The sequence below is a fragment of the Hordeum vulgare genome, chromosome 6H, assembly GCF_904849725.1.
Source record: "Hordeum vulgare subsp. vulgare chromosome 6H, MorexV3_pseudomolecules_assembly, whole genome shotgun sequence".
Taxonomy (NCBI): Eukaryota; Viridiplantae; Streptophyta; class Magnoliopsida; order Poales; family Poaceae; genus Hordeum; species Hordeum vulgare.
In genome coordinates, this window is record NC_058523.1 from 259,033,918 (window position 1) to 259,058,677 (window position 24,760).

The 24,760-nt window shown below is 50.2% G+C and overlaps 1 protein-coding gene across 1 annotated transcript; it reads right to left on the reverse strand.

The window, feature by feature from the left end:
- Nucleotides 1-8,475: 8,475 nt before the first annotated feature.
- On the reverse strand, nt 8,476-22,907 carry LOC123406184 (eukaryotic translation initiation factor 4B3-like). The gene is made up of 2 exons (XM_045099656.1): nt 21,549-22,907; nt 8,476-8,679 (listed from the first exon to the last, which is right to left on the reverse strand). The coding sequence occupies exon 1, from the start codon at nt 22,769-22,771 to the stop codon at nt 21,572-21,574; it is 1,200 nt and encodes a 399-aa protein (XP_044955591.1). The 5' UTR covers nt 22,772-22,907; the 3' UTR covers nt 8,476-8,679; nt 21,549-21,571.
- Nucleotides 22,908-24,760: the final 1,853 nt, after the last annotated feature.

A 24,760-nucleotide genomic window follows, 5' to 3' on the forward strand; every position in this document is an offset into this window, starting at 1 on the left:
CCTTGGCCTTCGTGTCGACGGGCGTGGGGACAGACTTGCAGTTAAGCATGCCAGCTCGCTCCAATATCTCACAGGCATACTTCTGCTGCTGGAGGTGAAAGCCAGTAGCACTGCGAGTGACCTCAATGCCAAGGAAGTAGTGAAGAGCTCCCAAGTCCTTGAGGGCAAACTCAGCACGAAGGCGACTGGTGATCAGCTGAAGCAGTGCTGGCGAAGATGCAGTCAGGGTGATGTCGTCGACGTATAGGAGAAGGTACGCGGTGGCAGCTCCCTGATGGTAGACAAACAGAGAGGCATCGGACCGTGTGGACCGGAACCCCTGCTGCTCGAGAAAGGTTGCAATCTGCTGGTATCACGCCCGAGGAGCCTGCTTCAACCCGTACAGAGAACAAGCAAGAAAGCACACGTGATCTGGATGAGCGGAGTCGGCGAAACCAGTGGGCTGCTGACAGAACACCTGCTCGTCGAGATGGTCATGCAAGAACGCATTGGACACATCAAGCTGGTGAACTGGCCAGGTACGAGAAGCAGCAAGCTGGAGTATGTCGCGTATCGTGCCCGGTTTGACAACCGGGGCGAAGGTGTCGGTGAAGTCCACGCCAGCGCGTTGGTGAAAACCATGCACGACCCACCGTGCTTTGTAGCGCTCGAGGGAACCGCCGGGGCGAGTCTTGACGCGGAAGACCCACTTGCCGGTGATGACATTGGCACGAGGGGGCTGCGGCACAAGCTACCACGTGTGGTTGCACTGAAGAGCGTCGAACTCCCCAAGCATCGCAACGAGCCAGTTCGGGTCCCGAAGGGCTGCACGTGCGGAAGTGGGGAGCGAAGCTGAGGTCGAGGTGGAGGCGGCACACGCGTACTCGTCGGCACCGTAGCGTGTGCTGGGACGAAGTGACCCAGCCCGGGCCCGGGTAACCACACTGTGATGTGGTATGGGCGCAGTCGGCTGGGGTGCCAAGGGGGCGCCTGCAGGCGCGTCACGGACTGCGGAGGCCACGCCGGGCGCCGAGGGGGTGCCGGTAGCCGAGGGGACGCCGGCCAGGACCACGCGGGGGGCCGTTGTAGCGGGGGCGACGTCGGGAGCCACCGAGGGATCCACAGCCGGGAGGCAACCACGGTAGTCGGGCACCAGAAGAGCCGGCCTGAGGCGCAGGCAGGGCCAGGGTGGCGCGGCGCGGCTCGGTGTGCGGCTCGCCAGGGGTGGTAGCAGGGGCGAGCCGCATGGCAGAAGGCGCCGAGGTGGGGGGTACCTGCTGAAACGGAAACACCATCTCATCAAAGTACACGTGCCGTGAAGTGAAGACACGATGGGAGACTGGATCATAGCACCGGTAACCTTTGGTGTTGGATGGGTAACCAAGGAATATACAAGGAAGCAACCGAGGGGCGAGTTTATGAGGGGTGGTGGACGCGGTGCTAGGATAACAGAGACACCTGAAGATGCGGAGACCATCATAGGATGGAACCGCGCCAAAGAGTAGCTGGTGCGGTGTGTAGTTCCAACGAGAACGAGTTGGGCGAATGTTAAGGAGAAGGCTGGCGGTTGCAAGGGCATCCGGCCAGAAACGAGGGGGCACGTTGGAGTGAAAGAGCAATGTGCGGACACAATCGTTGAGAGTACGAAGGACACGCTCGGCACGACCATTTTGTTGCGATGTGTATGGGCAGGTGAGGCGGAAGGTGGTGCCGTGGGACGCAAGCAGGTGGCAAAAAGTTGCGTTGTCAAATTCTTTTCCGTTGTCAGTTTGCAAGGCTAGGATGGGACGACCAAACTGGGTGGTGACATAGGCCTAAAAGGCGGTGAGTGTGGCGAGGGCGTCGGACTTGCGACGAAGAGGAAAGGTCCACACATAATGTGAAAAATCATCCAAGATCACCAAGTAGTATAAATAACCGGTGTTGCTAGCAACCGGGGACGTCCAAACATCACTATGTAGCAATTGAAACAGAAAGGTGGAAATGTGTGTGGACTCGCTAAACGGAAGACGCACATGTTTGCCAAGGCGGCAGGCCTCACAAGTGTGGTTCTCAACCTTATTACATGAGAATGAAAAACTTTGAAGAATTTGACGCAAGGCGGTGGAGTTGGGATGACCGAGGCGGGCGTGCCAAAGATCAAAGCTGGCGGCAAAGGCGGCTGGACGGGTGGTGGTGGCGGCACGGCGATGCACCGAGTAGAGGGGCCCTAGGCTGTCACATCGGAAGAGAACCATCCGTGTATGGGCGTCCTTCACAGAAAAACCAGCGGCGTCAAATTCAATGGTAATAGGATTGTCACGAGTGAGTTGACGAACAGAGACAAGATTAGTAACTAAGTCAGGAGAAACTAGAACATTAGACATGTGAATAGGACTGATGGCGGAAGGAAACAAGGTATGACCGACATGAGTGATGGGTAGGGAGGAACCGTTACCAACGGTGATACGGGTGGGAGTATGGACACGAGTGGAAGACATGAGGTTACTGGGATAGGCAGTCATATGAGCGGTGGCGCCCGAGTCCAAGAACCAGTCACCTCCACCGCCATAAGTGGAGGGCGACGGGGCCGAGTGAAGTGCGGCGAGCAGGGACGGGTCCCACGGTGAAGACACCTGAGGCGGGTAGTACCCGCCGTAGGCCGGCACGGTAGGGGCGCCGTAGGTGGGAGCCTGGGCAGCACTGTAGCCACCCGGAGCGCCATAGGCAGGGCCGGATAGGGGCCGGCGCCCGACGCAGCGAGGTACGCGTGGTGACCTGCCGGACGGGAGCCAAGGGTGCCCGGGGCGGGAGCCCGTGGAACCGGCATGGAGTACGCATGGACGACGCTGGTCCATGGGTTGGCGCCATATGACCATGGCGGGTTGGCCTGAAGCGGCAACTACGGCTGGGGAGGCCCCCCCCCCCCCATGGGACTGTTGCTGCTTGCGGCCGCCACCACGGCGGTTGTCGCGGCGGCCACCGCCTTGCGGCTGGGGAGCAGCGGGCGGTGCGGACGGATGGGGAAAGAATCCCGGCGGCACCGAGGGAGGGGGCTGCGACCGTGGGGCCAGAGCAGCAGCGGGCGACGGGGCGCCACGAGACGTGCCGGCGGCGAGGGCGTGGTTGCACGCGCTTCTTGACGCCCTTCATCCGGCGCTCCTCCAACCGCAAGTATGCCACGAACTTGGGGAAGGAGGGCTCCGGCATGAGAGTGAGGTTGGCGGCGGCATTGCCGAAGTCCTCGTTGAGGCCGGCGGCGAGTGTGCTGAGGAGGATGTCGGCGGCCACCTTGGCGCCGATGTCGCGGAGGTCATCCGCCAACGTCTTCAGGCGGCGGCAGTAGTCATCAATGGACTGATCATCTTGATGACAGTCGAAAAATTCCTGCTGCAGAAAAACACGGCGTTGAAGCTTGTTGTCGGTGAAGAGGCCATTGAGCTTGACCCAGACGGCGCGGGCATCGTCGCCATCGCTCACGACGGTGTGGAACAAGTCCTTGGAGATGGTGGTGAAGAACCACCGGATGAGCGTGGCATCGATGGCGGTCCACTCGGAGTCGCCCACCATGGTGCGGAAGTCGACGGAGCCATCAATGTGATACACGAGATTGTTCTCACGAAAGAGGAGCGAGAAGTACGTCTTCCACGCAAAGAACGTGGAGTCGGTCGCGTCGAGGATGACACGGACGCGGTCGTGGATGTTGATGTCACGTACGTCGGCGGGATCGGGTCCGGCGAAGGGGTTGGAGTAGGTAGAGGCGTTGGAGGACATGGCGGCGAGGAGAGAGACAAGCGGCGGCGGCGGCTAGGGTGGTGGAGATTGGATGGCTGCGGAGGCTTAAGGTTTTGGAGAGGGGTGGCGGCGGCGCTTGGGGTTGAGAGGCGCGGCGGCGGCGAGGGGAGAGAAGGAGGAGGCGGTGGCGGCCAGGAGAGTAGGCGGCGGCGATCTAGGGCGGCGGCGGCGGCAGGTAGAGGGTGCGGCGACGGCTGCCCGGCTAGGGTTTGGCGGAAGCGGTATGGTAAAGGATCGTAGGGAAAACTGATACCATGTAGAAAGAGATTTGTGCATAGATAATTCTATTGATCATGCACATGACATATATATAGGTACAAGGGGGCACTCAAGTCTTGTCTCCCAAGTTACAGGAAGAGGGAGACGTGACGAGTGCACATACACAACGTGGACCTATACAATATGTTCAACAGCGAAGGAGCATCTGGACAAGCAAGATGAGTATTAGGGTGGCAAGTACGGGGCAGCAGGAGCTTGCTGGATAACATGGGGTGCCTCGGAGAGCTTGGCAGCAACGAGCTCATTGGCAATGGCGGGCAACGGCTTTTGTTATGGCAGACACCTTAGTTGGAGGACGAATTCGACAAAGGCGGAAGAGGGCAAATGTGTAGGATCTCACAATGAACTCATAGGGAATCTATTCTAGCTTGGGGAGCCTCTGAAGTGCTTGAATCGACAACGGCGATCTTCAAATTCCGATGAGGAAGACGACGGTGGTTAGCGCTATGCAGTGTACTGAGCTCGAGCTCTTCTACACAGACGTTCAAGGCGTCTAGGCGGAGCTCCTAGACATGTTTGTGAAGCAAGGAGTGGCCGGTGACCGTGAGGACAGAGGACAGTGGCGACATTTTCTCTCAGAAACACTCTGGAGAGAGCTAATGAAGGGGAGAAGGAGCTACAAAATAGAGAAGGGGTAGAGGAGGTCGTGCACATCTCTATGACGCGAAGATAGGCTCGGGGACGCAAGGGACAACGTGGAGAAGGAGGTGGTCGTTGAGGCATGAACGCACACCATGCAGTGTGCTCTTGGCGAGGGGTTGAAGACGATGAGTAGGACCCACCCGCAGGTCAAATACCCCCTATGATTGTGTCCAAGTCAGCATCCGGTCTAGGCAAACCATCGAGGGTTTTTTTGTCCGGTATAGGATTGTGTAAGGGGTTAAGGGAACCAGAAAAACATCACGGGGTAATGTGAACCAGCGATTTTGTTGAGGGTGATAAAATGGACTTTTTTTCTTTATTCTATTATCAAATTTGAGCTATGTATGGGCTTGGCCAAGTAATTTTGCGATTAAACAACAAAATAAGTGCTATTTAAACCTTTTATTACTCGTTCTCTGGTGTTTCTTTATTTATCATCTTAACTCTTTCTTATTGGCACATGATGTAAATGTAAGAGCATCTCTAGCACACCCCTTAAAGTTGCGGCCCTTAAACCGCGGATAAGGTGCGAGAAAATGTGATTTAAAGGTTGAAATCGAGTGCGGCCGAACAGAGCCCGCAAATCCAACCGGTAAAACAGAATATCCCCTCGATTTGCGGTCTTTGTTCCATGCACTACCGATTTCGGCCCTCAAACCGTAAAACCACACAAAATAATTGACCGTCATTTTGATAAATAAAACACAAATTATGAGAATTCAAACACAGTTTTGATGACATTTGAACATACTTTTCGCGCCACAACCCAAAAGACATCACATCCATCATCATCATCACAAGATGAAATCTTCACCGCCACCATTGAAACCACCACTTGTCGAACCACCTTGCTCAGTGAACATTGGCATTGCATGGCCTCTTCCGGCTAGCCTCCTCCTCTCCAAGATCTCCAATATTGCTATGGCTTGACATTCTTTGGTGAGCTCGTCCATATCATTTTCATTCATCATCATGATCTTGTTCTCCTCTTGAAGGAGCTTGGTTGGGCTTTGTTCTCCTTGGCCATGGCTCTTCTCTCCTCAACTGGGGCCTTGTGCTTGGTCTCCTCCTTGAGTAGTTGTCACTTCTCTTCCTTCTCTTGAGACTTCTTATTGGCCAACTCTTTCTTTGCCTCCAATGTCTTGATCACCAATGCCTCATTGGACTTGATCATGTGATTTATCTTGTCCCGCAAGCTTGATGCCTCCGCTTCCCTCTTGATCTTGTCTGTGGCCTTCTTGTTTCCATCAAGCTTCTTCTTGTTTCTTGGGCCATCGTCATCTTCATCATCATCATCCAACTTGGTGAGTGAACCTCTCTTTTATGGGGATTTTTTGTCAATCAAATCCCACTTGTCGCACTTTTCAAACAATTCCCAACAAGGCTCTAGTGCAAATGGCCTACCAATGGAAGCTTCCATGTGCTTGTACCTTTCTTGTGCAATTTTGGCCAAAAATGAAAAAATGTCAAAGTATGTCACATGCAACCACTCACATAATCATTTTGCGTTACTTGGGTGTGAAAACAAATTCACATAATCGGCTTCAACGGTACCACTTGGAGGAGCATTGCGGACTTCCTCCACGCAACCACTCCAACGACTACAAAACGTCTTGATCACACCCCAATGACCTTGGAGTGACCGATAGGTGTGGGGCGTCCTTGATGGATACTTTTTCATCGTTCATAAGAATTCGTCCTCTATCTTTTGACAATACCGCTTGGCGGTTTGATCAGTGTCGGTGCACGCATCAAGAGACACAACTTCCCAAGCCTCGATCAAGACTCAGTCTTCCAATTGCATGTAGTTCTTCGACCTCACGCGCACTTTTGCTTGCGCTTGGCCGAACACCCGTTCTCCAATATCCTCCACCCCATGTCCTTCCTCACCGCGACCGTGCACACCATCATCCATCGCATTGTAGTTGCAATAACCGATCGGGGCTTGATCAATGTCGACGGCATTATTGTCCAACATGTGCACAAACTCGGAAGTCGAATCATGCAAATTGGCTCTACCATTTTGATCCGCAAGTCAAGTACAATCGCACTCACAAAAAACAAAAACAGTTACAAGAAAATCAAAGATTGATACCTTGTGCCCATTTCGTCGAACACATGGGGGGCGGGGCGGTGGAGGCGGGCGTCCTCGGGGCAGCTCTTTGGGGGCAATCGGAGGAGGTGGTGGCGCGATGCTCACGAGGCCTTTTGTGGCCTCCTTCTTGCGTTTCACCCGTGTCACCTTGTGCATCTTGACCGACAGGCAGCGAGGGTGTGTGCCTTCCTGGCGGGGGCCGCGGGAGCGCCGCCCTGGATGACAATGTTGCCATGGCGATTACAGGGATGGGTGGTGGAGGCTTGAACGGCGACGGGCGCAGCACGACTGTCGACGAGATCTGCTTGAGGAGTTGGCGCGTCCAAGACTTCCACGATGACAGGCGTCGGCTGGGAGGCGTCCATGGCGGCGCTGCAGATCCGGAGATAGTGGTCTAGAGCGGGCGGATCAAGAACAATGGCGGCGGGCGGAGGAAAGAGCGGGAACTGTCGCACGAAAATGTCCCTCGCGCCAAATCTCCCTATCGATAGGGCTTAGCCTCCCGCCCCGTGTTTCTAAGCGTTGAAGGGAAGAATTTGCCGCGCCCCTCAAATTCTTTTAAGTGTCGCGGTCCGATACGGTTTCTATTCAGGCCACTTTTCACGCAAAACTGTAATCTCGTGGTTATTTTGTCGGTCGACACAATGAAGGGTTTGCTAGAGATGCTCTAAGCAAGATTGAGTAAAGAGAAGATCAATGATGTGGGAGATGAAGATCTACGGAAAAGCTGCTTAGTAAGATTCTCAATCATCCCAAGCTGCTTTGCCTTTCTATTTATCGTTTAAAAACAATTTTAAGGACTAATTATGAAGTTTATTTTTGAAGTGTCGTTGAATTCCTGAGCTTGTATCCAGAGATTAATATGCATTTTAAATATGTGTAATGTCATTGAAGTGTCACCAAAATCTGGTCAAAAAGTCTTTGCATTGGATGCATGAAAAATATTTCTAAATTATGTGCTTGTTTGATGAATTTGAGGGGCCATAAAACAATGCGGGTTGAACCACCGTCCTATAGAGCTTGTCTTTTAGCTTTTGTGACACCCTCTTGTCACAAAGAAAGTCAGAAGCTTGGCCCACTTCATCCATCCGGCTTTAATTCGATGGTTCACACCTAGCTGTTGCACATGTCGTCTTTTAGTCGGCCAACACTCAACGCCATAAAACAATGCGGGTCAAACTATAGAACTTGCCTTTTAGCTTTTGTGGCACCCTCTTGTCACAAAGAAAGCTAAAAGCTTGGCGCCACTTCATCCATCCAGCTTTAATTCGATGGTTCACATCTTCATCGATATCCCCATCTTTCCGCAACATTGACCGCAAATATCAAAAGGTGTCCTTCTGAGGCACCACCTGCCCATCAAAGCTAACATCCCCTCCTCCTCGTGCCTAGTAGTACTAAAAGCGCACCTCACGTACTCGGTCTTTGTCCTACTAAGTCTAAAACCTTTCGGTTCCAAGGTTTGCCTCCATAACTCCAACTTCCTATTGACCCCGTCCACAAAGAGCATACACCATGGGATATCTCCTTGTATATCCCTTGTGACCTCATGCATCATCAAAGCAAAAGGATAAGGATATCCCTTGTATATCCCCGAAGTGTGCAGAAGTCCAACATTTCAAGGAATGCAGTCCCCTAACTACTACCCAAAATGCACAATCACCATAACAAATTGTGAGGCCGGTCAAGAAATGTTATGAACAACGTTCCAAAAACACAATTTCCATATCAAAATTCTCAATACCATGTGACAAGAAGCATATAAAGGCTACTCTTGTTACAACTGTTGCCACACGCGAGTAACAAAAATAATAAGGCTAGTTAATATATTAAGTAGACTATTGCGAGGCGTCTTCACAACATGTAAGGCCATACATTAATTTGCAGGTGCAACTCCTGTAGCCTCTGATCTGCATTTGCAAAACCAATCTTTCATCCATTAGAGATTATTAAAGATACAGCAGCAACAAAAATAATGGCACAAAAATAGAAGACTGTCATAAGATGCTAACAATGCTATTCGAATGAAGTTGTAGCAAGACAATGATCTCAAACGGAAGAAAAATGACATCGCGATCACCTTATAACATATTACACGAGCTTACACAAAATTAGAAGCTACGAAGGCCATCCCCAATGGAAGTAAGCTAATTTAGATACACTGGGCATTTACAATGCTAAGCATTGTTATCATAGGCAAATTACAGGTGTGGCAGCCACAACGTTGAAATTACACTGCGACGACCAGCAAAAAGAATCCTTAACTATCTAAATACATATATCACTTATATACAACCCAATGCATAAAATACAAAAGAAACACACAGACGCCAGGCGCAAAAATAGACGCCAGGCTTAGGGTGGAAATAAATTCTACACTAGCAAAATTACAGCAATTATTTCCCCTAGCACCAACAAGCATCCCACTGGAGATGGCCTAAGTGATCAGAATAGACTGTGAGCACATTTGTCCATTCACAGCCTAGGAACCAGGCTCAACATAACCAAAAAGCTAACAAGGTATTGCGATGTAAACAACTTTACACTATACAGTAGCATATCAATCTTCTCTTTTTTCAAAAAAGAAAAAAAAAATCATCGCCCCTGTCAACAGGACTGTTGTTGAAATATACTCAGACAAGATTGGTATGTACTCCCTCGGTTCCATATAAGGTGAATTTGTTTTTTGACAAAATTCCAGAATGCAAGGTGCATTTCTTCAAATTCCCCAATAAACCCTAAAAAAAAGGAAAGCATCTCTCTTCTGATTGTCTGCATCTCTCCTTGTAGCAAAAGAAGGAAACTATCTCTTTGTCGATTGCATGTATCTCATACTTTTTTGTACTAACTGATTCACTTTTCACTATAACAACAACAACAAAGCCTTTAGTTCCAAACAAGTTGGGGTAGGCTAGAGGTGAAACCCATAAGATCTCACGACCAACTCATGGTTCAGGCACATGGATAGCAAGCTTCCACGCACTTCTGTCCATGGCTAGTTCTTTGGTGATGCTCCAATCCTTTAGATCTTTCTTTACGAATTCTTCCCATGTCAAGTTTGGTCTACCCCGGCCTCTCTTGCCATTATCAGCATGCTTTAACCGTTCGCTATGCACTAGGGCTTCTGGAGGCCTGTGTTGAATATGCCCAAAGAAGGAAAGTATCTCTCTTCTGATTGTCATGCATCTCTCCTTGTAGCAAAAGAAGGAAACTATTGCTTTGTCGATTGCATGTATCTCATACTTTTCCGTACTAAGTGATCCACTTTTCACTACAACAACAACAACAACAAAGAAGGCATGTACAACAACAACAAAAACTTTAGTTCCAAACAAGTTGGGGTAGGCTAGAGGTGAAACCCATAAGATCTCGCGACCAACTCATGGTTCTGGCACATGGATAGCGAACTTCCACACACCTCCGTCCATGGCTAGTTCTTTGGTGATGCTCCAATCCTTTAGATCTCTCTTTACGGACTCTTCCCATGTCAAGTTAGGTCTACCCCGGCCTCTCTTGACATTATCAGCATGCTTTAGCCCTCCGCTATGCACTAGGGCTTCTGGAGGCCTGCGTTGAATATGCCCAAACCATCTCAGACAATGTTGGACAAGCTTCTCTTCATGTAGCTCTACCCCAACTGTATCTCGTATATCATCATTCCGGATTCGGTCCTTCCTTGTGTGGCCACACATCCATCTCAACATGCGCATCTCCGCCACACCTAGCTGTTGCACATGTCGTCTTTTAGTCGACCAACACTCAGCGCCATAAAACAATGCGGGTCGAACCACCGTCCTATAGAGCTTGCCTTTTAGCTTTTGTGGCACCCTCTTGTCACAAAGAAAGTCAGAAGCTTGGCCCACTTCATCCATCCGGCTTTAATTCGATGGTTCACACCTAGCTGTTGCACATGTCGTCTTTTAGTCGGCCAACACTCAGCGCCATAAAACAATGCGGGTCAAACTATAGAACTTGCCTTTTAGCTTTTGTGGCACCCTCTTGTCACAAAGAAAGCCAAAAGCTTGGCGCCACTTCATCCATCCAGCTTTAATTCGATGGTTCACATCTTCGTCGATATCCCCATCTTTCCGCAACATTGACCGCAAATATCAAAAGGTGTCCTTCTGAGGCACCACCTGCCCATCAAAGCTAACATCCCCCTTCTCCTCGTGCCTAGTAGTACTAAAAGCGCACCTCACGTACTCGGTCTTTGTCCTACTAAGTCTAAAACCTTTCGGTTCCAAGGTTTGCCTCCATAACTCCAACTTCCTATTGACCCCCGTCCGACTATCATCGACTAGCACCACATCGTCCACAAAGAGCATACACCATGGGATATCTCCTTGTATATCCCTTGTGACCTCATGCATCATCAAGGCAAAAGGATAAGGGCTCAAAGCCGACCCCTGATGCAGTCCTATCTTAATTGACAAGTCATTAGTGTCGCCATCACTTGTTTGAACACTTGTCACAATATATACATGTCCTTGATGAGGGTAATGTACTTTGCTGGGACTTTGTGTTTGTCCAAAACCCACCACATAACATTCTGCATTATCTTAGCATAGGCCTTCTCCAAGTCAATGAACACCATATGCAAGTTCTTCTTTTGCCCCCTATATCTCTCCATAAGTTGTCGTACCAAGAAAATGGCTTCCATGGTCAACCTCCCAGGCATGAAACCAAACTGATTTTTGGTCACACTTGTCGTTCGTCCTAAAAGGTGCTCAATGACTCTCTCATAGCTTCATTGTATAGCTCATCAATTTAATTCCACGGTAATTAGTACAACTCTGAACATCCGCCTTGTTCTTGAAGATTGGTACTAATATACTCCGTCTCCATTCTTCTGGCATCTTGTTTGCCTGGAAAAATGAGGTTGAAAAGTTTGGTTAGCCATACTATCACTATGTCCCCAAGGCCTCTCCACACCTCAATGGGGATACAATCAGGGCTCCTTGTCTTGCCTCCTTTCATCCTTTTTAAAGCCTCCTTGAACTCCGACTCATGGATTTCACCACACAAAACGCTTGCTAGTATCATCAAAGGAGTCATCCAGATCAATGGTAGAGCTCTCAGTCTCCCCATTGAACAACTTGTCAAAGTACTTCCGACATCTATGCTTAATCTCCTCGTTCTTCACCAGGAGTTGCTCTGTTCCGTCCTTGATGCACTTGATTTGGTCAACATCCCTCATCTTCCTCTCTCGGATCTTGGCCATCTTACAGATGTGCCTTTCGCCTTCCTCTGTGTCTAACCGTTGGTAGAGGTCCTCGTACGCCTGACCCCTTGCTTCACTCACAGCTCGCTTTGCGGCCTTCTTTGCCATCTTGTACTTCTCTATGTTGTCTACACTCCTATCTAGATATTGATGGACAAGTCTCTGTACTAAGGTCTTTGTGGGGCTACAGCACATGGTCCGTGTGTCCTTGTGGCTGTTAGGATAGCATCCTTGACCACCAAGGACTGGCAGTTAGGATAGCATCTTAGACTAGCTTCTTACCAGCATCTTAGACTAGCATCTTACCAGCATCTTAGACTAGCATCTTAGCATATGCTTGGCTGGCTAGCAGCCTATAAATATGTATCCCCAGCCCCTCAGGTTGGCATGGCATTTAGTGAAAAATAAACCAACGAAAATTGCCCCAACTCTCCCAGTGTCATCCACAACTATCAATGCTCAAGCTGAAACAACTAACAAGTGGTTTCAGAGCCAGTGTTTCTTGTAAACTGAGCATTATCTTGATCACCTCTCTCCCCGAGAGCTGAGCAGCCCCAGCCGATAGCAGTAGTTGCGCCGACTGCCCCTGGTTACCTCCCTCCCTCCGGACTGTCGAGCAGCAGCTCGTCAGAAGCAGCTTCTTCTCCACGCAACAGCCCCCCAACGGCAAGCCATGTCTGCAGACCGCTCTCAGCACACGACCTGCCGACGCCATGGCAGAGGAGCGTGAGCGAGTGGCTGCAGCAGCCGCTGCGGCAGCAAGGGCATCGAGGCTGGCAGCGACGGAACTGGCAGCAGCCAGAGCGAAGGTAGAAGCAGCCAGGGCTGAGGTAGAGGCAGCAGCAGCGGAGGCAGCAGGTGAGGCTACGGCGGATGCCAAGGCACTCCGCGGCGGCTCCGGCAGCTCCAACGACTCCTCGCCTGCGGACGACGACGCCGATGCAGAGGCACGAGAGCGAACGGCGCACGACGATGTGGGCAGCCGAGCACGCCCGCGCACATCACGATGGCGCTTCAGGTGGAGGTGCACAGGTGGAGGTGCGCACGGCGACGGCGGCTGCGACGACCAGGATCACGGCCTCTACGAGGTCCGGACTGTGGCCAGGGATGTTGGTCCCGGTGTTGGGTGGCCTACCCTCACCAAAACCAACTACATCGAGTGGGCCGCGATCATGAAGATCAGGCTCCAGGTGCGGCACCTGTGAAAGGCGGTCCAGGACGGCAACGTCGACCACCATGAGGATCGACGAGCGTTGGAGACCCTCATCCCCGCAGTCCCGCCCAAGATGCAGTTCCCGCTTTCCAACAAGCGGATTGCCAAGGAGGCTTGGGACGCCATCGCCGCGGCATGCATCGACAGCGGCCATGCTCAAATGTCCACACTTCAGGCACTTCGTAAGTAGTGGGAGAGCCTGGCCTTCAAGCCAGGTGAGGACGTTGAAGACTTTGCTCTCTGCTGGACCTCTCCACGATGACGATCGAGGAGGCGATAGGTCGCCTCAAGGTCGTCGACACCGACGAGCCACAGTCTCTCTCGGGGCCCATCACCACCGGCGGGAAGCTGCTCCTATCTCAAGAGCAGTGGGATGTCGGCCTCGGTGACAGGAACAAGGGGGAGCCCTCTTCCATGGCGGGCGCGGCAAGCAGCGCAAGGCGCCCTGGGCAGGGCACAAGGACGTGCCAAAGGTGACGCCCACGGAGGAGCCAAGGACGGCGCCGCTGGCAAGCCCAAGCCGACACAGGACAACAGTTGCCACAACTGTGGCCGGATTGGCTATTGGGCCAATGAGTGTCGACAGCCACGACACGTCCAGGCTCACGTCACACAGGCGGCGGAGGAAGAGACGGCTCTGTTCATGGCGCATGCAAGCATGGAGCTACCTTCAACGACACCAGCCGCAAAGGCTCTCCTCCACCTCGACGAGTCAAAAGCACACGCTCCTCGACGATGGCTCCGAGAAGGACAAGACTACGGGGTGGTGCCTCGATACCAGCGCCACCCACCACATGACCAGTCGAAGGGAATTCTTCGCCGAGCTTGACTCCGACGCGCAAGGCTCCGTCAAGTTTGGGGATGCCTCTTCACCGCCAATACGGGAGAACACCGGCTGCTCACCGGTGTCTACTACATCCCCGCGCTAAGGAACTCCATCATCAACTTGGGACAGTTGGATGAGAACAGCTCACGCATGCTGATCGAGCATGGGGTCCAACGCATTTGGGATCGCCAGCGTCGCCTTCTCGCCAAGGTACCCAGAAGTGAAAATCGACTCTACGTCCTTGACGTGCAGGTGGCACAACCCGTCTGTCTCGCTGCCCATCAGGACCACAAGGTGTGGCAATGGCATGAGCGCTTTGGGCACCTTCATTTCGAGGCCCTGAAGCGTCTAAGTGCAAGGAGATGGTGCGAGGCCTGCTGTGACTCGACCATGTGGAGCAGTTATGCGACATCTGCGTGTTGACTCCCCTTTCCCCAGCAAGCGAGTTTCAGGGCCAAGGAGAGGCTTGAGCTCGTGCACCGGGACCTGTGCGGCCCGGTGACGACAGCCACACCAGGAGGTCAACGCTACTTCCCGCTGCTCGTCGACGACCTCTCTCGCTACATGTGGGCGATGGTCCTCGGCAACAAGGGAGAGGCGGCGGACGCCGTCAGGCGCACACTGGTTGCTGCGGAGGCGGAGAGGGGCCGCAAACTGCGCGTGTTGCGCACTAACAACGACGACGTATTCACGACGGCTGAATTCGCGTCGTACTGCACCGATGAGGGCATCCAGCGCCACTACTCTGCGCCATACAGCCCACAGCAGAACGGCGTCGTCGAGCGACGCAACCAGACAGTTGTGGGGATGGCTCGAGCTCTTCTCAAGCAGAGAAGAATGGCGGCTGTTTTCTGGGGAGAGGCGGTGCTGACAGCCGTCAACATCCTCAACCGCTCGCCAATAAGGCACTCAATGGCAGGTCGCCGTACGAGGCCTGGCATGGGCGAAAGCCGGCGGTCTCCCACTTGCGGGTCTTTCGCTGCCTCGCGTTCGCCAAGGAGCTCGGCCACATCAGCAAGCTCGACGACAGGAGCACTCCTGAAGTTTTCATCGGCTACGCGGAGGGCTCGAAGGCCTACCACATCCTCGACCCAAAGACACAGCGTGTGCGCACGACGCGAGACGTCGTGTTCAACAAAGGGCGAGGGTGGGCATGGGACAGGGCGGTGGACGACGGCTCGACTCCGACATATGAGGACTTCATTGTCGAGTAGGTCCACTTCAAGGAAGCAGGGGGGTAAGCACCTCCTCTTTACCGAGCACTTCTACCTTAGCTCCCAAAACTCCATCGACCCCAGGGTTTGCTACGCCGACGACACCACAACCGACGACGTTACGTACTCCAGCACCGACGGTCACCCTTTGGGCTCGTCTTCATCGACACCAGCTCACTCCAAGCACAGCCCGGTGGAGTCTGCTTCCCCGTTCATTCACGACGAGGAGCGCATCGACGCATATCATGGCGGCGAACCGTTGCGGTATCGTACGATGGAAAATCTACTCGACGACCAGTCGGCGCCTAGACTGGTGTCACCCGAGCTGGAGGCGCAGCTACAACTCGCGTGTGAGGACGGCAAACCTCGGTCCTTTGCAGAGGCCAAGAGAGACGCGTCATGGCGCGCCACGATGCAGTTGGAGATGGATGCGGTCGAGCAGAACCGCACCTGGGAGCTCGCTAACCTCCCTCGTGGTCACCGCGCGATCACCCTTAAGTGGGTGTTCAAGCTGAAGAGGGATGAAGCCGGCGCCATCGTCAAGCCCAAGGCTTCTTGCAACATGAAGGAGTCGACTTTGACAACTCTTTAGCTCCCATGGCACGGATGGAGTCCATGCGACTTCTCCTTGCGCTAGCTACCCAGGAGGGCTGGCGTGTTCATCACATGGATGTCAAGTCGGCGTTCCTCAACGGCGACTTGAAGGAGGAAGTCTACGTGCATCAGCCGCCGGGATTTGCGACCCCGCGACCCCCGGCCAGGAGGGCAAGGTACTCCACCTGTGTAAGGCTCTCTACGGCCTATGGCAGGCACCTGGGCGTGGAACGCCAAGCTGGACTCCACGCGGAAGAAGATGGGCTTCGAGCAAAACCCGCATGAGGCGGTCGTCTACCGACGGGACAGTGGAGGAAATGCCCTGCTGGTGGGCGTCTATGTTGGTGGGCGTCTACCGACGGGGCAGTGAAGGAAATGCCCTGATGATGGGCGTCTATGTTGGCGACTTGGTGATCACCGACATCAAGGATGCAGAGGTGGCGGCGTTCAAGGAAGAAATGAAGGCCACCTTCCAGATGAGTGATCTAGGACCCCTCTCCTTCTATCTAGGGATCGAGGTGCACCAGGATCACTCTGGGATCCCGCTTCAATAGTCCGCCTTCGCCAAGCGCATCGTTGAGCTAGCTGGGCTCACCGACTGCCACCTAGCTCTAACTCCGATGGAGGAGAGGCTGAAACGGAGCCGCGACAGCACGACGGAGGAAGTGGACACTACACAGTACTGGCGCCTTGTGCGGAGCCTTCGCTAACTCGCCCAAACACGGACGGACTCGGCATTCTCCGTCGGCAACGCTAGTCGGTTCATGGAGCGACCGACGATGGAGCACCAACAGGCAATGAAGAGGAGCATCCGCTACGTGGCGGGTACCCTCGACCACGGCCTCCACTACCCTAGGTGTCCGAGCGCGGCACAATTTGTCAGGTACAGCGACAGGGACCACGCCGGCGACATCGACACCAGCAAGAGCACAAGCGGGATCCTCTTCTTCCTCGTCAAGTGTCTTGTGAGCTGGCAATTGGTCAAGCAGCAGGTGGTGGCCCTGTCCGGCTGTGAGGCCGAGTACATAGCGGCCTCCACCGCCTGCACTCAGGCTTGCTCGACTGCTTGGCGATCTCCTCGTCTGAGACACCAGAACAGTGCAGCTCATTGTGGACAGCAAGTCCGCCCTGGCCCTGGCATAGAACCCTGTTTTCCACGAACAGAGCAAGCACGTCCGACTGAGGTAACACTTCATCATAAGCTGTTTGGATGAAGGGAGCATCAAGGCGAGCTACATCAACACCACGAATCAGCTCGCAGACCTGCTCACCAAGCCTCTTGGGAGGATCAAGTTCCTCAAACTCTGCTCCAGGATCGGGATGATTCGACTCTCCCACAAGACGACACACAAGACTTAGGGGGAGAATGATGGATAAGTCTCTGTACTAAGGTCTTTGTGGAGTTGCAGCACATGGTCCTTGTGTACTTGTGGCTGTTAGGATAGCATCCTTGACCACCAAGGACTAGCATTTAGGATAGCATCTTAGACTAGCATATGCATGGCTGGCTAGCAACCTATAAATATGTATCCCCAACCCCTCAGGTTGGCATGGCATTAAGTGAGAAATAAACCAACGAAAATTGCCCCAACTCTCCCAGTGTCATCCACAACTATCAATGCTCGTGTCATCCACAACTATCAATGCTCAGGCTGAAACAACTAACAAATATAGGCGTGTGAAACAATCTTTCTTCTACTTAACTGATTCACTTTTCACTAACCAACAAATTTGCCAAGGGTAATTAAACCTGTCTATAATTATGTACCTTGGTCACCGTGCCGAAAATAGTACACCTTACATAAAGGAACGGAGGGAGTATATCTGAGATGACGACCTTACCATTGCTTGAAAATTTTCTAGTGAGTTATCATATTAGCCATATAAGCCTATATTACTGGACAAAACAAGCATGCTGCACTGGTCAGATCTTGTCAAGTAATTTATCTTTACCATCACACCTCTAATATACACAGTTGTCATAAATGTTAACTACAATGATCAAAACAATGGATCTGATCATTTAGCCAATGGCCACTTCATTGACAGGTGTTCAAATTGACCATGCCATCTTCATCTATACAAAATAAAAGCACACAATATAGCAGTCACCTCCAACAAGCACACCAAAGGAGGGCTGGGTGGATTGTGTAATTGGTTGACTCGAACAGCAAGGAAGTCTCCTCGAGCGGCAAAACACATCGCTAGCATAATTTTGAAATAAACAGCCAGACAATTACAGACCTAGCACAAATCTGTTTAGAACAAGGATACATGGTACATGCCCAGTAGTGACAGCATTGCACTGAGAAAATAACTGTACACTTTGATTTTGTACAGCCGTAAATAACTGTACACTTTGATTTTGTACAGCCGTAAGCATGATTTTCTTAGCAACAGAACTCAAAAGTGTTATTCTGGTCCACATGGTGCCATGCATGCTGCCCGAGCATTGGAGTGCTAGTATATTTCGAACTGCAAAAACGTCTTATATTTTGGGACAGAGGTAAGCAAGTTTGGCCTAAAATTGGTGCATTTGTTTTTCCTCTTTTTCGCGAATGGGGATGTTAGACCAAATCAAATGCATCAAGGATCGAGCAGACCAACTCCTTGTGAAACACGAGGATATTAAGCATAGATGGCGGGAGTACTTTGACGAGATTTCAGTGGGGAGATTGGGAGCTCTACCATTGAACTGGAGGACTGCTTCTATGATACTAGCAGGTGTTTTGTGCGGCGAATCCAGGAGTCGGAGGTCAAGGAGGCTTTAAAAAGATGAAAGGAGGTAAGGCTATGGGCCCTGATTGTATCCCCACTTACGTATGGAGAGGCCTCAAGGACATAGCGATAGTATGGCTAACCAAGCTTTTCAACCTCATATTTCGGTCAAACAAGATGCCAAAAGAATGGAGGCGGAGTATATTAGTACCAATCTTCAGGAACAAGGGGGATGTTCGGAGTTGTACTTACGCTGATGAACCATACAATGAAGCTATGGGAAATAGTCATTTAGCACCGCTTAAGAAGAATGACAAGCGTGACCAAACATCAGTTCGGTTTCATGCCTAGGAGGTCGACTATGGAAGCCATTGTCTTGGTACGACAACTTATGGAGAGATATATGGAGCAAACGGGCCTACATATGGTGTTCATTGACTTGGAGAAGGCCTATGATAAGATATCGTGGAATGTCGTGTGGTGGGCCTTGGAGAAACACAAAGTCCCAGCAAAGTACATTACCCTCATCAAGGAGGATAATGTTGTGACAAGTGTTCGAACAAGTGATGGCGACGCTGATGACTTCCCAATTAAAATAGGACTACACCATGGGTCAGCTTTTAGCCCTTATCTTTTTGCCTTGGTAATGGATGAGGTCACAAGAGATATACAAGGAAATATCCCATGGTGTATGCTTTTTGCGGATGATGTGCTGCTAGTCGATGATAGTCGGACGGGTGTCAACGGGAAGTTAGAGCTATGGAGACAAACCTTGGAATCGAAAGATTTTAGACTTAGTAGAAGTAAAACCGAGTACATGAAGTGTGGTTTCAATACTACTAGGCACGAGGAGGTTAGCCTGCATGTGTAGGTGGTGCCTTAGAAGGACACCTTTCGATGTTTGGGGTCAATGCTGCAGAAGGATGGGGATATCGAGAAAGATGTGAACCATCGAATTAAAGCCAGATGAATGAAGTGGTGCCAAGCTTCTGGCATTCGCTGTGACAAGAGGGTGCCACAAAAGCTAAAAGGCAAGTTCTATAGGACGACGGTTCGACCCGCAATGTTGTATGGCGCTGAGTGTTGGCCGACTAAAAGGCGACGTGTGCAGGAGTTAGGTGTGGAGGAGATGCGCATGTTGAGTTGTATGTGTGGCCACACAAGGAAGGACCGAGTTCGAAATGATGGCATACGAGATAGAGTTGGTGTAGTGTCAATTGATGAGAATCTTGTCCAACACCGTCCGAGATGGTTTGGGCATATTCGGTTCAGGTCTCCAGAAGCTCTGGTGCATAGCTGACGACTAAAGTATGCTAATAGTGTCAGAAGAGGTCTCGGTAGACCGAATCTGACATGGAAGGAGTCTGCAAAGGGAGATTTGAAGGATTAGAGTATCACCAGAGAACTAGCCATCATGTGCCAGAACCATTGAGTTGGTCACAAGATCTTATGGGTTTCACCTCTAGCCTACCCCAACTTGTTTGGGACTAAAGGCTTTGTTGTTGTTGTTGTTCTTGGGTGTATTTGTTCTAACAAAACATAGCTAGTATATGCCGTTAGAATTAAGGATACCAATCATTATTCCATTTAAACTATACAGGGTATATGCCCTGTAGTGGCAGCTAGTTGCAAGAACCATGCCAATGCACTATACTTCGGCAGAAGTGTACATGTTGGAGAAATAACTGTAGACAATGATCTTGTACAAGTTTCATAAGCAAGATTGTCTTAGCAACATAACTATAGACAATGATCTTGTAAAGTTCCATAAGCAAGATTGTCTTGGCAACAAAAACCACAAACATTATTCTGACCAGCAATTTGTGCCATGCATGCTGTCCAAGAATTGGAATGGTCGTATAAGGCACACCTTTAATGGTACTACCTAGACATTTCCTTGAGATATGTAAGTTTAGTCAAAAATGGGTAACTTCGTTATGGCATATTTATCCTGAAGGGCTAGTATATAATTGAAGAATTTCCACAGCTTTTCATAATTGGTTTGAAGAATTTCCACAGCTTTTCATAACTAAATTGGCAGATGCAACATCTACAACTCTCAAGCTCAAACAACGCACGGTTGCTAAAAAAATAGAGTGTTGAACATTATTAGATAGCCTTCTGTCTGGTTATCAAATTAGCGATGCCAAATCATACTTGTTTGTCTTTGGTAAGAGGCTGAATTTAAAAGCTCCATGCCTTAATCATGCTTCAATGATTTGGACTTACTACTAAAAATATCAGCCGATTAATCCCTGCTCGGTTGGTCACCGAGATTAACAGATTTATCAGCCGAAGAACTGGCCAATTTGCCTACTAATCCCCTACTCCCCGGCTTACCAAGAAGTTACCAGTTAATGATTTCCAGAATATTAGTTTTATTTCAGTAGTTTTTATATGGAGGGATCAATCATTGACAAAAGGTGTGCATGTTAATGCAGCAAACAAATGAAAACAGGGATACTTCTTGTTCAACCAATGCTACCATAGAAGCATATTTTATACCACAAAATAAATTTGCATCACATGATCACGACATAGATTTCAGACTGGTTATACACATCTGTGTCACAACATGTGTCAAGCTAAGGACATGCAGAAGAAAAAACATCTGCAATTTTGTGATTTAGGCCAAGGAACTATTTCTGGGCAGGGATGTAGGAAGATACTGATACTCTGTAACACAGCACTACTTAGCTAAACATTTTTCATTTGAAAGTAAAGATCAACCTATCATGATGTTCAAATGAACCATGCGCATCATGTTGCTCATGGGCGCCTTACAAGCTGATGAATAGGCAGCAAACATCAGCATTCGTTTTTTTTTTAGCATACACCTCTAGAAAATAAAGTGCAATAACAGGACCAATCAATTCAGGAATAAAACATAAAATTCACATAACATACCCAAAACTAAACACTAGAACTTGACATGATCAACCATGGAAAGGCAATTTAATCAATGTTGAGAGGGATGAGATCAGTTATCAGACCCTTGTTTAGATAGTACTTCAGCCTAAACTGCAGTAGGTTTCTTCCAAGCGCTGTCAGTACTCCTCTCCAGCACTTCCCCGTTCTCGTTCTCCTCGCCTTGGACTGGGGAACCCCTCCTCCCAGAGGATTTAACCTCAGGTGGTGCCTCACGCACCTTCAGGGCCTCAAGCTTCTCATCAATCTTCCTCCAATCTTCCCCCTTCCCAGCAAGCACTTCCTCCCGTGGGCGGGCTGCCCCAAACGGATTCCAAGATCTAACTTTTGGTTGAATCACTAGCTCCTCCTCCTGTTTATACACCTCCTTCGTCAAGTTCTCCACCTTTGCGGCAAGCACTTCCTCACGTGGGCGTGCAGCCCCAAATGGGTTGCAAGACCAGCTTTTGGGCTGCAACTCTCCTTTCTCTTCCTCTACACCTTCATCCTCCTCGCCACCAGTTACAACGGCAACCGGTAAAGTTCGCTTCTGCAAAACAAGACGCGGACGGGCACTGCTACCACCACCACCACTGCTTACCTCCTCTCTCTTCCTTGCCCAAGAATCAGCATCTGAACAACCATCCCTATTGAAACCCCAAACTGACCCACCCCTTCGGCCATCCGAAGGTGCGGGTGGCGGAGCAGAGTAGCTCTTGTTGGAGACCCAGCTCGCGGAATCGTCAGCGCGTCCCTGCGACTCGCTACCAAACGCGCTGCTACGCTCCCTCCTCTCCATGGGCAGAGAGGGCGCCGTCTTCTTGGTGGACACCCAGTCGTTGACGTCATCAGCACGCGACGAAAACGAATCACCGCCAAACCCACCCATCCGCTCCCTCCTCTCCATCGGCTTCTTGACACCCCAATCACCCGCCTCGTCGGCGCGCGACGGGCCGTAGTCCTCCGTGCCAGATCCGCCACGTCGCGGCTCGTCGGAGCCGCGAGACACGTTGCCCCAGCGTGCCCCGCCGAGCTCCTCCTCAGTGCGCTCGCGGGGGCCTGTGGGGAGGCTTAGCAGCATGTCAGGGGTGGGCCCGCGGGAGGAGGAGGGGACGAACTTGGCGCTGTTGAACGAGGCGAGGGAGACTGGCTGGACCTTCTTCTTCTTGGGGACCTTGGTGGTGGCGGCGGTGGCTAGATCGGGGAAGTCGGAGGCTGGGACGGGGGGCGGCGGCGGGGGGAGGTCGTCCTGCTCCTCGGCGGCGAGGGCCCATGAGCCGGGCTTGGCCCAGGCGGAGGCGACGGCCATGTCGTCGAGTGTTCCTGCGGCGCGCTCTGGTTGTTGGTGTGCGTGCGGTGTGATTCGCGGATTATAGGATGATGACTAGAGGCCAGTGAAGGCGGAGGAGGTTAGGGTTTTATCGGACGGACGGGGTCTGGTCTCGTGGTCGTGGGCTGAATGAGGCCCGGAGAAAATAACGCATCCGCGGCTAGAGCATCTCTAGCACATCTACGTCAACTAGTTAATTATCCGTGTGTTGCCACGATACATATATATTCTTATGATTCAACATCAATTCTGACTAATAAAATATGTAGAATCCTTGTGTATATGAGTTTTTTGTATTTCTTGTTGTTCCTTCACCTATTTCTTCCACTTCTCCAATCCAAGGTTATGACCCTCGTCACCACTTTGATGACGCACCCTGCTTAATTCTAATCCACGTAACTTGAAAAAGCACATAATTCAGTTATTTTCCTTTCATGCACGGAGAGTACACAGTAAGCCGCTTAGTCGATCTAACACATTTTTCTGTTGGGAAATTACCATAAATATCGTGTACAAAGATGTTCTCACACAATAATTGTGTTATGCAGCGTGAAAGAAGACCTTGACAAAAAAATAGAAGCAATTATGTTTCCATTTTAATTTATGTGACATATCTTATGAATGAACGAAATTCAAGATTTTCATTCTTTCAAAAGAAAATCTTCATTCTTCAAATTTTCTTTATGCTTGATCTTCGTCTTCGTTATCACCTTAAACATTAAAAAAAATGTTCCGTTGCAACGCACGGGCAACTTACTAAATGCTCATGTGTTGCCACGGAACAAAAATATACTCCTTGCATCTTATAATGTAGCTTGTAAAAACATCTTACATTATGGGATAGAGGTAGTAGAAATCTCCTACGAACAAGATTTGTGCTAAATGCTTGTGTGTTGCCACGGAACAAAAATATGCTTCCTGCATCCTATAATGTAGCTTGTAAAAACATCTTACATTATGGGATAGAGGTAGTAGAAAATATTAATATGAAAAAGTATGAACATTTTCTCACTCACAACAAACAAATGGTGATTTTAGAGATCAGAAACAGCGATCACATCTAACATATGTTATCATGGTTTTTACACTGAATACAAAGTAATGAGACATCGGAAATAAAATAATAGAGTACAACCATACATGTACCATTACCAGGCAAGCATTTTAGTGAAAATATAAATCAGACCAACATGTTACCATCACCAGCCAAATGTACAATGCTCTATGGAAAGGAAGTTAAGTTTGATACCAAACACCACACTAAACATAAAACCCGAATAAATCTTTTCTTTTGTGACATTTCACCAACCAAGCAACCTAAGCTAATTATTCACCACATACATCATTTGGTCGCCGAGCAGATGCAAACCCACACGTTGCACAACTAAAGATGGAGCAAACCAATTAACCAGGGTAACGTATGTTGGCTCAAAAATCCCGCTCGATCAGGTAGTCGCCAATCATCTTCCATCTCCATGACTCATGGCCATTGTAATATTTTTTTCATTGTAATAACTTTTTTTCCAAAAATGAGGAAAATCTTTTGCCTCTGTTTTTCAAAAATATATTACAATGGCCATGTCACGCCCCAAGATGCGACCCTATCCTCAATTTGACACGAAGGCCTCGTCAGGAATAGAAGCGCATCTCGTCGTGTCGCAAGAATGGATATCGTTACAAGTACACGTACTGAAAAGAAGAGATATATAATAGAATTGGCTTACACTCGCCACAAGCTACATCAGAGTCACATCAGTACATTACATAGTCATCAAGAGTAAGAGCAGGGTCCGTCTACGGACGAAAACAAACGAGAAAAATAAGAACGACGACCATCCTTGTTATCCCAGGCTGTCGGCCTGGAACCCATCCTAGATCGATGAAGAAGAAGAAGAAGAAGAAGAAGAAGCAACTCCAAATGAACAATCAACGCGCTCGCGTCAAGTAACCTTTACTTGTACCTGCAAC

What these genes read in the sequence shown, in the direction of transcription:
- LOC123406184 (XM_045099656.1), bottom strand. Translation starts at nt 22,771, where the DNA reads ATGGCCGTCGCCTCCGCCTGGGCCAAGCCCGGCTCATGGGCCCTCGCC.